The sequence below is a fragment of the Megachile rotundata genome, chromosome 3 (genome assembly GCF_050947335.1).
Source record: "Megachile rotundata isolate GNS110a chromosome 3, iyMegRotu1, whole genome shotgun sequence".
In the NCBI taxonomy this organism is placed as follows: domain Eukaryota; kingdom Metazoa; phylum Arthropoda; class Insecta; order Hymenoptera; family Megachilidae; genus Megachile; species Megachile rotundata.
In genome coordinates, this window is record NC_134985.1 from 7,935,931 (window position 1) to 7,948,338 (window position 12,408).

The following is a 12,408-nucleotide window of genomic DNA, read 5'->3' on the forward strand; positions in this document are numbered from 1 at the left end:
GATACAACAAGTAAGTTATGTTTTTGTCGATTCATGTCTTTGTTTCCTGTTCTGTTAAATCGTTTACAGCGAATAAGATACATATATACAGGTAAACCGTGTATACGCGTCGATGATAGTAATAGGGAAGAAATGGGCTTACCTTCGGCCAATTTCTCGACTGCTTTTGGTTTTGTTGGTCTTTTGTGTTTAGCTTGTTCGTGTATTTCTGATATAGTGTCTTCGTGAAGTTCTATTGTTGCTGTTAATGGTTCTTTACCTTCCTCTTCGACAGTCACCTCTTCGGTGACACGTTCTTTACCTTCGCGTTTCCTGGTTACGCGTTTTTTGCGCACAGTTTTCTTTGTTCCTTCCTCGGTGATTATCTCGCTCGTTACGATCTCTTCTTTGATTTCTTCAACAGGCGCGGCTTTCTCGACGGACTCGACCGGTACGGCTTCAAGTTTCTCTAATTCGAATTCCTCGACCGTGACTACAGGTTCGACACCTTCTTCTTCGATTGTGGTTTCTTCAACCACTTTCGGTTTCTCGTCCTTCGGTTTAGTGATCGTTTTCTTCTTTCGAATCTTTCGCTGTTTCTTCTCCGGTGTCTCTTCCACGGTCGTGATTACTTCTACAGTCTCGACAATGTCGTCGTCTCTTGGAACGAACTTGATGATATCTTCAGGTATCTTTTCTTCTTCTTTTGGTTCTTCACCCTTTTTCCAGGGCTTCAGTTTAATTTTCTCCGGTTCTTCAGTTGGAGGTGGCCTCTCAGGAATTCTTCTCTTTATCTCTTCTTCTTCTTCAGGTTCCTTCGGTTTAGGAATACCGGGCACAATCGGAACCTCTTCAGACTCCTGAGCCGGTGTCTTACGTTCCTTCTTCGGTCTTTTGCCTGGAACCTTCTTCTCTTTCGGTTTCTCGGGTTCAGGATACTCCGGTTTCTCTCTCTCCTCCAATTCTACCTCCGGAGCTTCTATGTCGTAAGGTTCGAACGGTTTCAGCTCCGGATATTCTTTCTCTTCTTTCTCTTTCTTCGGTTTATCAACTTCATCTTTCTTCTTTGGCACCTTCTCCTTTTCTTCCGGAACACTTGGAACCTTCTCCGGTATTTTCTTCAGTTTGACAGTCTCCGGTTCTTCTTCCTCCGACGGTCGACGCTTTCCTTTGCCTATCACCAACTTCTTCGGCTCCTCCTCCTCGGGTTTCTTCGGTTTCGGTTTTCTTTCATATGGAGCGAGTTCTTCGGGTTTCTCCAGAGGAACCTTCTTCAGCTCCTCGAACTCCTGATCAAGCTTCTCGAGCTCTGTGATCTCCTTTTCGGGAAGCTTCATCTTTTTATGCTTTATCTTCTTCAGCTTCAGTGCCTCCTCCATCGTACGCGACAGTATTCCACTTTGCACATAATTTGGCTCCAGGGTGGTTATCACCGGGTACTTCATCGATGGTGGCCATTCGTGTGCGGTGATTCGACTGCGTAGCAAAATCTTCGGGAATTTGCCTTCCTCCTTCTCTGCCTTCTTCTTCGGCTTAGTCGGAGCTTTCTTCAACTTGATTTGTGCGAACAGTGGAGTGGCTGGTTCTTCAATCTTCGGTTTAATAGGCTTCTGCTCTTTAATACTAATCCTCATCAGTTGAGGCTTCAGTGCTTCTTTCACCTTGTCTTCGGGTTTCTTCTTCTTCTTCACTTTGCGTTCTGGTTTCTCCTCCGGTACTGGTTCCTCCAGCTTCTCAAGAGGCAATTCTTTCTTCAGTTCAGCGAATTCTTGATCTAATTTCTCCAGTTTCGCAATCTCCTTCTCCAAACGTTTGACCTTCTTCTTCTTCGGTTTCGGTAACGCGGCCGCTTCATCGACGTTGCGAGACAATATTCCATTTTGAATTTCATTTGGTTCGAGTTCCTCGAACTTCAAGTATTTCGGTGACGGTGGCCATTCGATGGAAATGATGCGGCTTCTCAGAAGAATACGAGGGAATTTCTCTTCCTTCTTGCTCGGACGTTTAGCGACTGGAGCTTTGCGTAATTTAATTTGTGCGAATTGAGGTTTGTCCAGAGACATCTCCTGTACGTCCAGTGTTTGGACTTTGATTTTGGACATCTTGAAACGCTGAAGTTTGATAGGCTTCTTGCCTTCCACAGGAGCCTCTTCAGGAGCTTCTTCAGGAGCTTCAGGAGCTTTTTCATCTTCGGTTTTTGGTTTAGGCTTCTTCTTAACGACCTTCTTCTTTTTACCTTCTTTAGTGACAACCTCGACCACTGTAACCTCTTCGGGTACTTCCTCGACTTCAGAAGGCTGGACACGTTCGGGAGCAGGTAGTGCTTTCAGAGTTTCTTGAACGACTTCTTCAACAGGTCCTTCAGTGACGGTGGTAACAGGAGCTTTACCTTGCTCTTCAACGGTAACAACTTCCGTCACCTGTTGTTCAGTGCCTTTGCGTTTCGTAACCTTCTTCTTGGTGATTTTCTTCGGTTTACCTTCCTTAGTGACTTCTTCAGTAACAGTGACTTGTTCACGAACCTCTTCAACCTCAGATGGTTTGGCACCCTTGGGTGCAGGCAGCTTCTTCACTGTCTCTTCAACAACTTCTTCAGTGGGACCTTCCGTGACAGTTGTAACTGGCGCTTTACCTTGTTCTTCGACAGTAACAATCTCTTGAACCTTCTGTTCTTTTCCCTTTCGTTTGATAACTTTCTTCTTGATCACCTTCTTAGGTTTACCTTCTTTGGTCACTTCTTCAGTAACGGTAACCTGTTCTCGGACTTCTTCGACTTCGGATGGTTTGACGAATTCTGGAGCAGGTAGAGGTTTCAGAGTTTCTTCAACAACTTCTTCAATGGGACCTTCAGTAACAGTTGTCACTGGAGCTTTACCTTGCTCCTCCACCGTGACCTCTTCAGTGACCTGCTGTTCTTTACCTTTGCGTTTGATAACCTTCTTCTTGGTGACCTTCTTAGGTCTGCCTTCCTTAGTGATTTCTTCAGTAACAGTGACTTGTTCGCGGACTTCTTCAACTTCTGATGGCTTAGCACCTTTGGGCGCAGGCAATGCCTTTACGGTTTCTTCAACGATTTCTTCAGTTGGACCTTCTGTGACCGTTGTAACCGGAGCTTTACCTTGCTCTTCAACAGTAACAACTTCTTGCACCTGTTGTTCTCTTCCTTTCCGTTTGACTACCTTCTTCTTAGTCACCTTTCTAGGTTTACCTTCCTTAGTTATTTCTTCCGTAACAGTGACTTGTTCTCTCACTTCCTCGACTTCGGATGGTTTGACGAACTCTGGAGCAGGCAATGGTTTCAGAGTTTCCTCAACAACTTCTTCAACGGGGCCCTCAGTGACAGTTGTCACTGGAGCTTTACCTTGCTCTTCAACGGTAACAACCTCTGTCACCTGCTGCTCTGCTCCTTTCCGTTTAGTAACCTTCTTCTTGGTAACCTTCTTCGGTTTTCCTTCTTTAGTTATTTCTTCAGTAACAGTGACCTGTTCACGGACTTCGACAACTTCTGATGGTTTGGCACCTTTGGGTGCAGGCAGTGCCTTCACGGTCTCTTCAACGATTTCTTCAGTAGGACCTTCTGTGACAGTTGTCACTGGAGCCTTTCCTTCCTCTTCAACAGTGACAACTTCCTGTACTTGCTGTTCTCTTCCTTTACGTTTAATAACCTTCTTCTTAATGACTTTCTTAGGCTTACCCTCCTTTGTCACTTCTTCAGTAATAGTTACCTGCTCTCTTACTTCTTCGACTTCAGATGGTTTGACGAATTCTGGAGCAGGCAATGGTTTCAGGGTTTCTTCCACAACTTCTTCAACAGGTCCTTCAGTCACAGTCGTGACAGGTGCTTTACCCTGTTCTTCCACTGTGACCTCTTCGGTGACCTGCTGTTCTTTACCCTTGCGCTTAATAACTTTCTTCTTGGTGATCTTCTTCGGTTTGCCTTCTTTAGTAACAACTTCAGTAACAGTGACTTGTTCTCGCACTTCTTCAACTTCAGACGGTTTGGCACCTTTGGGTGCAGGAAGTGCTTTGATTGTTTCTTCAACAATTTCTTCAGTTGGACCTTCAGTGACAGTTGTAACAGGAGCTTTACCTTCTTCTTCAACAGTAACAACCTCTTGAACCTGCTGTTCTCTTCCTTTACGTTTAATCACCTTCTTTTTGATGACATTCTTAGGTTTACCCTCTCTTGTCACTTCTTCAGTGACAGTTACCTGTTCTCGTACTTCTTCCACTTCAGAGGGTTTGACAACTTCAGGAGCAGGTAATGGTTTTAGTGCTTCTTCAACAACTTCTTCAACAGGTCCTTCAGTCACTGTTGTAACAGGTGCTTTACCTTGTTCTTCTACAGTGACTTCTTCAGTGACCTGCTGTTCTCTACCCTTGCGTTTGATAACCTTCTTTTTGGTGACCTTCTTTGGTTTGCCTTCCTTAGTGATTTCTTCAGTAACAGTGACTTGTTCGCGAACCTCCACCACTTCTGATGGTTTAGCACCTTTGGGTGCAGGCAGAGCTTTCACTGTCTCTTCAACTATTTCTTCAGTTGGACCTTCCGTGACAGTTGTGACAGGCGCTTTACCTTGCTCTTCAACAGTAACAACCTCTTTGACCTTTTGCTCTTTACCTTTTCGTGTTACAACCTTCTTCTTAATGACCTTTCTAGGTTTACCCTCTTTTGTTACTTCTTCAGTAACAGTCACCTGTTCCCGTACCTCTTCGACATCAGATGGTTTCACAAATTCAGGGGCAGGTAAGGGTTTCAGTACTTCTTCAATAACTTCTTCAACAGGTCCTTCAGTGACAGTGGTAACAGGCGCTTTACCTTGTTCTTCCACTGTGACCACTTCAGTGACCTGCTGATCTTTACCTTTGCGTTTAATAACTTTCTTCTTAGTAATCTTCTTCGGTTTACCTTCTTTGGTAACAACTTCAGTGACAGTGACTTGTTCGCGTACCTCCTCAACTTCGGATGGCTTGGCGCCTTTAGGTGCCGGCAGAGCTTTGACTATCTCTTCCACGATTTCTTCAGATGGACCTTCAGTAACTGTTGTAACTGGAGCTTTACCTTGTTCTTCGACAGTGACAACTTCTTGGACCTGCTGTTCTCTTCCTTTCCGTTTGACTACCTTCTTCTTAGTCACCTTTCTAGGTTTGCCTTCTTTGGTTATTTCTTCAGTAACGGTAACCTGTTCTCTCACTTCTTCGACTTCAGATGGTTTTATCGCTTCTGGGGCAGGAAGCGGTTTGATGACTTCTTCGAGGATCTCTTCAGTTGGACCCTCAGTGACGGTGGTAACAGGCGCTTTTCCTTGTTCTTCAACAGTAACGATTTCCGTCACCTGTTGATCTTTGCCCTTCTTCTTAATAATCTTCTTCTTAGTTGTCTTCTTAGGTTTGCCTTCCTTAGTCACTTCTTCGGTTACCGTTACCTGTTCACGTACCTCCTCCACTTCTGATGGTGTAACAAATTCTGATACAGGAAGAGTCTTTATTTCTTCTTCGACAACTTCCTCCACAGGTCCTTCCGTCACAGTTGTCTTGGGAGCCTTTCCTTCTTCCTCAACTGTGACAATCTCTTTAACTTGTTGTTCCTTTCCTTTACGTGTAATGATCTTCTTTTTGGTGGTCTTCTTAGGCTTTCCTAATTTGGTCACTTCTTCAGTCACCGTTACTTGTTCACGTACTTCCTCTACTTCCACCGGTTTGACTTTCTTCGGAGCTGCCAAGGGTTTAATCGTTTCATCAACTATTTCTTCAACAGGTCCTTCAGTCACAGTTGTCTTAGGCGCCTTTCCTTCCTCCTCAACTGTAACGACCTCAGTAACTTGCTGTTCTTTACCTTTACGTTTAATGATCTTCTTTCGGGTAGTCTTCTTTGGTTTGCCAAGTTTAGTTATTTCTTCAGTGACCGTCACTTGTTCTCGCACTTCCTCCACTTCGGATGGTGTGACAAACTCTGATACAGGAAGTGTCTTTATCTCTTCCTCGACAACTTCTTCCACTGGGCCCTCAGTTACAGTTGTTTTTGGCGTTTTACCTTCTTCTTCAACAGTGACAATCTCTTTAACCTGCTGTTCTTTTCCTTTGCGTGTAATAATTTTCCTCTTGGTTGTTTTCTTTGGTTTTCCTTGTTTAGTCACTTCTTGCGTCACTGTTACTTGTTCACGCACTTCTTCCACCTCTGATGGTTTGACAAATTCTGGCGCTGGAAGTGTTGTTACTTCTTCCTCGACAACTTCTTCAACTGGGCCCTCAGTTACGGTTGTCTTCGGAGCTTTACCTTCTTCCTCCACAGTGACAATCTCTTTAACTCGCTGTTCTTTTCCTTTGCGAGTAACAATTTTTCGCTTAGTTGTTTTCTTTGGCTTTCCTTGTTTAGTAACTTCTTGAGTCACTGTCACTTGTTCGCGTACTTCTTCAACTTCAGATGGCTTAGCATATTCTGGGGCAGGTAGTGCTTTCACTGTCTCATCAACAACCTCCTCAACTGGTCCTTCCGTCACAGTAGTGACTGGAGCCTTTCCTTGCTCCTCAACAGTCACAACTTCAGTCACCTGCTGCTCCTTGCCCTTCTTCTTTATAATCTTCTTCTTAATAGTCTTCTTCGGTTTACCTTCTTTGGTTACCTCTTGCGTGACAGTTACCTGTTCACGCACTTCTTCAACTTCAGGTTTGACAAACTCAGGAGCAGGAAGTGCTTTTATTTCTTCCTCAACAACTTCTTCTACAGGTCCTTCTGTCACAGTTGTCTCCGGAGCTTTTCCTTCTTCCTCAACTGTAACAATTTCTTTGACTTGCTGTTGTTTTCCTTTGCGTATTACAATCTTCTTCTTCGTTGTCTTCTTTGGTTTTCCTAATTTAGTTACTTCTTGAGTCACCGTTACTTGTTCACGTACTTCTTCAACTTCTGATGGTTTAGCATATTTGGGTGCAGGTAGTGTCTTCACCGTCTCATCAATAACTTCTTCAAGTGGTCCTTCAGTCACAGTTGTAACCGGAACCTTTCCTTGTTCCTCGACAGTCACAACTTCAGTTACCTGCTGATCTTTTCCTTTCTTCTTTATGATCTTCTTCCTGATTGTCTTCTTTGGTTTACCTTCTTTGGTTACCTCCTCTGTAACCGTCACTTGCTCACGTACTTCCTCAACCTCAGCTGGTCTCAAGAACTCCTCTACTGGAAGCGTTGTTGTTTCTTCCTCGACAACTTCTTCTACTGGTCCTTCAGTCACAGTAGTCTTCGGAGCTTTTCCTTCTTCCTCAACAGTGACAATCTCTTTAACCTGTTGCTGTTTTCCTTTGCGTGTTATTATCTTCTTCTTCGTTGTCTTCTTTGGTTTTCCTGTCTTAGTCACTTCTTGAGTCACTGTTACTTGTTCTCGGACTTCCTCTACTTCTGAAGGTTTGGCGTACTTAGGAGCAGGAAGCGCTTTCACAGTTTCATCAATAACCTCCTCAACTGGTCCTTCAGTCACGGTGACTACTGGTGCCTTTCCTTGTTCTTCAACTGTAACCACCTCAGTCTCTCTCTGTTCTTTACCTTTCTTCTTTATGATCTTCTTTCTGGTTACCTTCTTCGGTTTGCCTTCTTTCGTCACCTCCTCCGTGACAGTTACTTGTTCGCGCACTTCTTCAACTTCAGTTGGTTTAAGGAACTCCAGGACAGGAAGTGTTTTAATTTCTTCTTCTACAACCTCCTCCACAGGTCGTTCGGTTACAGTCGTTTCTGGTGCTTTACCTTCCTCTTCAACAGTGACGATCTCCTTAACTCTCTGTTCTTTGCCTTTGCGTGTTATAATCTTCCTCTTGGTTGTTTTCTTTGGCTTTCCTAATTTGGTCACTTCCTGAGTCACCGTTACTTGTTCTCGCACCTCCTCCACTTCTGATGGCTTTGCATATTTAGGTGCAGGCAATGCTTTTACAGTTTCATCAACAATTTCTTCAACTGGACCTTCTGTTACGGTGACAACAGGTGCCTTACCTTGCTCTTCGACTGTCACCACCTCTGTCTCCTGTTGCTCTTTACCTTTCTTCTTTATGATCTTCTTCCTGACTACCCTCTTTGGTTTTCCTTCCTTGGTCACCTCCTCTGTAACCGTCACTTGTTCACGTACCTCCTCAACTTCAGTGGGTTTCACAAACTCCGGTACTGGAAGTGTCTTTATTTCTTCTTCTACCACTTCTTCCACAGGTCGTTCAGTTACAGTTGTTACCGGAGCCTTTCCTTCCTCCTCAACAGTAACAATCTCTTTGACCCTCTGTTCTTTTCCTTTACGAGTGATAATCTTTCTCTTAGTTGTTTTCTTCGGCTTTCCTAACTTGGTCACTTCTTGTGTCACTGTTACTTGTTCGCGAACTTCTTCTACTTCTGACGGCTTAGCATATTTTGGTGCCGGCAGTTCCTTTATGGTCTCATCAACGATTTCTTCAACTGGTCCTTCGGTGACAGTGGTGACTGGTGCTTTTCCTTGTTCTTCAACTGTAACCACCTCTGTTTCCCTCTGTTCTTTACCTTTCTTCTTAATAATCTTCTTCCTGATTATCTTCTTCGGTTTGCCTTCTTTGGTTACCTCCTCTGTCACTGTCACCTGTTCGCGGACTTCTTCAACTTCAGTTGGTTTAACAAACTCCGGTGCAGGAAGTGATTTTATTTCTTCCTCAACAACTTCTTCAACTGGACCTTCAGTCACAGTTGTTTTCGGAGCCTTTCCTTCTTCTTCCACCGTGACAATCTCCTTAACCTTCTGTTCCTTTCCTTTGCGCGTGATGATCTTTCTCTTAGTTGTTTTCTTTGGTTTGCCCAATTTGGTCACTTCTTGAGTCACTGTTACTTGTTCATGCACTTCCTCTACTTCTGAAGGTTTAGCGTGTTTAGGTGCAGGTAATGTCTTTGTGATCTCATCAACAACTTCCTCAACAGGTCCTTCAGTCACTGTAGTGACAGGTACCTTACCTTGTTCTTCAACTGTCACAACTTCAGTCACCTGTTGTTCTTTACCTCTCTTCTTTACGATCTTCTTCTTAATTGTCTTCTTAGGTTTACCTTCTCTGGTTACTTCTTCTGTAACCGTCACCTGTTCACGCACTTCTTCGACTTCGGTAGGCTTAACAAGTTCTGGTACAGGAAGTGTTTTTACTTCTTCTTCCACAACTTCCTCTACAGGTCCTTCAGTCACTGTCGTCTCTGGAGCTTTTCCTTCCTCCTCGACCGTGACAATTTCTTTAACCGTCTGTTCTTTTCCTTTGCGAGTGATTATCTTCTTCTTGGTTGTCTTCTTTGGTTTTCCTAGTCTGGTCACTTCTTGCGTTACTGTTACCTGTTCGCGTACTTCTTCTATTTCTGAAGGTTTAGCATGTTTAGGTGCAGGTAGTGTCTTTACGATCTCATCGACAACTTCCTCAACAGGTCCTTCGGTCACAGTTGTAACTGGCACTTTACCTTTCTCTTCGACTGTCACAACTTCAGTTACCTGTTGTTCTTTGCCTCTCTTCTTTATGATCTTCTTCTTAGTTGTCTTCTTTGGTTTACCTTCTTTGGTGACTTCTTCTGTGACCGTCACCTGTTCACGCACCTCTTCAATTTCAGTTGGTTTAACAAACTCTGGTAGAGGAAGTTCTTTTATTTCTTCTTCCACAACTTCTTCTACCGGTCCCTCAGTGACAGTTGTTTCTGGAGCTTTTCCTTCTTCTTCAACCGTGACAATTTCTTTAACCTTCTGCTCTTTTCCTTTACGCGTGATAATTTTCCTCTTAATAGTCTTCTTTGGTTTTCCTAGTTTGGTCACTTCTTGCGTCACTGTTACCTGTTCGCGTACTTCTTCAACCTCTGAAGGTTTAGCATGTTTAGGTGCAGGTAGTGTCTTTATGATCTCATCGACAACTTCTTCAACAGGTCCTTCAGTCACAGTAGTAACAGGTACCTTTCCTTGTTCTTCAACCGTGACAACCTCAGTTTCCTGCTGTTCTTTGCCTCTCTTCTTTATGATCTTCTTCTTGATCACCTTCTTCGGTTTACCCTCTTTAGTTACCTCTTCCGTGACAGTCACCTGTTCACGCACCTCTTCAACTTCAGTTGGTTTAACAAACTCTGGTATCGGTAGTTCTTTTATTTCTTCTTCCACAACTTCTTCTACCGGTCCCTCAGTGACAGTTGTTTCCGGAGCTTTACCTTCCTCTTCAACCGTGACAATCTCCTTAACTTTTTGTTCTTTACCTTTACGTGTGATAATCTTTCTCTTAATGGTTTTCTTCGGTTTGCCTAATCTCGTCACTTCTTGTGTCACCGTTACCTGTTCACGTACTTCCTCTACTTCTGAAGGTTTAGCGTGTTTCGGTGCAGGCAATGTCTTTATGATTTCATCAACAACTTCTTCAACAGGTCCTTCAGTCACAGTAGTAACAGGTACCTTTCCTTGTTCTTCAACCGTCACAACTTCAGTTTCCTGTTGTTCTTTGCCTCTCTTCTTTATGATCTTCTTTTTAGTCACCTTCTTTGGCTTACCCTCTTTAGTTACCTCCTCTGTAACCGTCACCTGTTCACGCACCTCTTCAACTTCACTAGGTTTCACAAACTCCGGTACAGGAAGTGTCTTGATTTCTTCCTCTACCACCTCTTCCACAGGTCCCTCAGTCACAGTTGTTTTCGGCGCTTTTCCTTCTTCCTCAACAGTGACGATTTCTTTAACCTTCTGCTCTTTTCCTTTCCGTGTAATAATCTTCTTCCTAGTCGTTTTCTTTGGTTTTCCCAATTTAGTCACTTCTTGAGTCACCGTTACTTGTTCACGAACCTCCTCTTGCTCAGAAGGTTTAGCATACTCCGGTGCAGGCAAAGGTGTGATTGTTTCTTCAACCACTTCCTCTACCGGTCCCTCAGTGACCGTTGTAACTGGCGCCTTTCCTTGTTCTTCAACAGTGACTATTTCCGTCACACGCTGTTCTTTTCCTCTGCGCTTAATAATCTTCTTCTTGGTAGTCGTCTTTGGCTTACCTAGTTTCGTGACTTCTTCAGTGACTGTCACCTGTTCGCGCACTTCTTCAACTTCGGTTGGTTTCACTCGTTCTGGAGCTGGCAGTGGTTTGATTGTCTCTTCCACCACTTCTTCTATCGGTCCTTCGGTCACTGTGGTAACAGGTGCCTTACCCTGCTCTTCAACGGTGACAACCTCTGTTACCTGTTGCTCTTGACCTTTGCGTTTAATGATCTTCCTTCTAGTGGTCTTCTTCGGTTTACCCAGTTGTGTAACCTCTTGCGTTATGGTCACCTGTTCCCTAACTTCCTCAACTTCTGAAGGCTTGGCGTACTGTGGTGCAGGTAGTTTCTTCACTATCTCTTCAACCACTTCTTCAACTGGTCCTTCAGTGACACTGGTGACCGGAGCCTTTCCTTGCTCCTCAACAGTGACCACCTCCGTAACTTGTTGTTCTTTTCCTTTGCGCGTAATTTTCTTCTTTCTGGTTGTCTTCTTTGGTTTACCTTCTTCAGTTACTTCTTCTGTTACGGTCACTTGTTCCTCTACCTGTTGCACAGTAGGTGTCACATATTTCAGTGGTGTCATCGGTTCTGTTTCTTCTTCTGGCACTTCTTCTTCTTCCACCTGTTCGATGTGTTCGACAGGTTTCGTGACAACCGTGGTTACCGGTGCCTTTCCTTCTTCCTCTACCGTGATCTCTTCCGTCACTTGACGGGTCTTTCCTTTCTTTCTCACGATTCGTTTCTTCGTTACTTTCCTCTTGTCTTCCTGAACCTCTGTCACTTTCACTTCTACCTTTTCTTCTTCTTTCTGAGTGGTCTCTTCAACTTCGTCGATTCTCGTCGGAACTATCTCTTCGACGTCCGTCACCGTGGTGACTTCTTCAATCGGCATAAACTGTTTCTTCGGTATCGACGGTATTTTCGGTTTAACATCCTCAAGTTCTTCTTCGATGACGACGACAATGTCTTCTTCAGCCGTTGTTTTCGGCTTTTTCTTTCTTACAATCGTTTTCTTTGTTTTAACAGCCGCGGTCTCGTCCTCGGTGCTACCGCGCCTGAATTTCGTTGTGTACTCCTCAATTGTCTCTGTATCAGACTCAATCGATTGTTGCTGTGGCAAATCGTGTTTTGTTGTGTGTTGTGTGATTGTGATGTGATGTTGTTGCGCTGGTGCTTCTGTGGTTTCTGAAATGTATACAGAACAAAGTGTGATACGATTAACTTGTGTCCACTGGTGGCAAATTCTTGCTCGATTGCTTTCTTTACTTTTGGTTTGACTTCTCACACATTATCGCGACAAACCCCATTTTTCTCACCGGGCCATTGTATGTTGTTTCGTGTACTGGGTACCGTATCGTTATCATAATCATGTATAATGTGAATGTGTCCTGTGTGTCGTATCGTGTGGTGTCCACGATATATACCTACCTTCCATCATTCCTACCATACCTACGCGACCCTAC

The 12,408-nt window shown here is 44.0% G+C and overlaps 1 protein-coding gene across 16 annotated transcripts in view; it reads right to left on the bottom strand.

Moving 5' to 3' along the window:
* The window catches only part of sls (sallimus), a 171,363-nt gene that overhangs the window by 30,310 nt on the left and 128,645 nt on the right, over positions 1-12,408 (bottom strand). For 11 of the 16 annotated variants that reach the window (XM_076529445.1, XM_076529444.1, XM_076529439.1 and 8 more), the window contains one exon: positions 143-12,130. The exons of the other annotated variants lie outside the window; for them this stretch is intronic. In XM_076529445.1, coding sequence (XP_076385560.1) covers positions 143-12,130 — 11,988 coding nt within the window. The remainder of the gene's footprint in view (positions 1-142; positions 12,131-12,408) is intronic. 16 annotated transcript variants of the gene reach the window in all.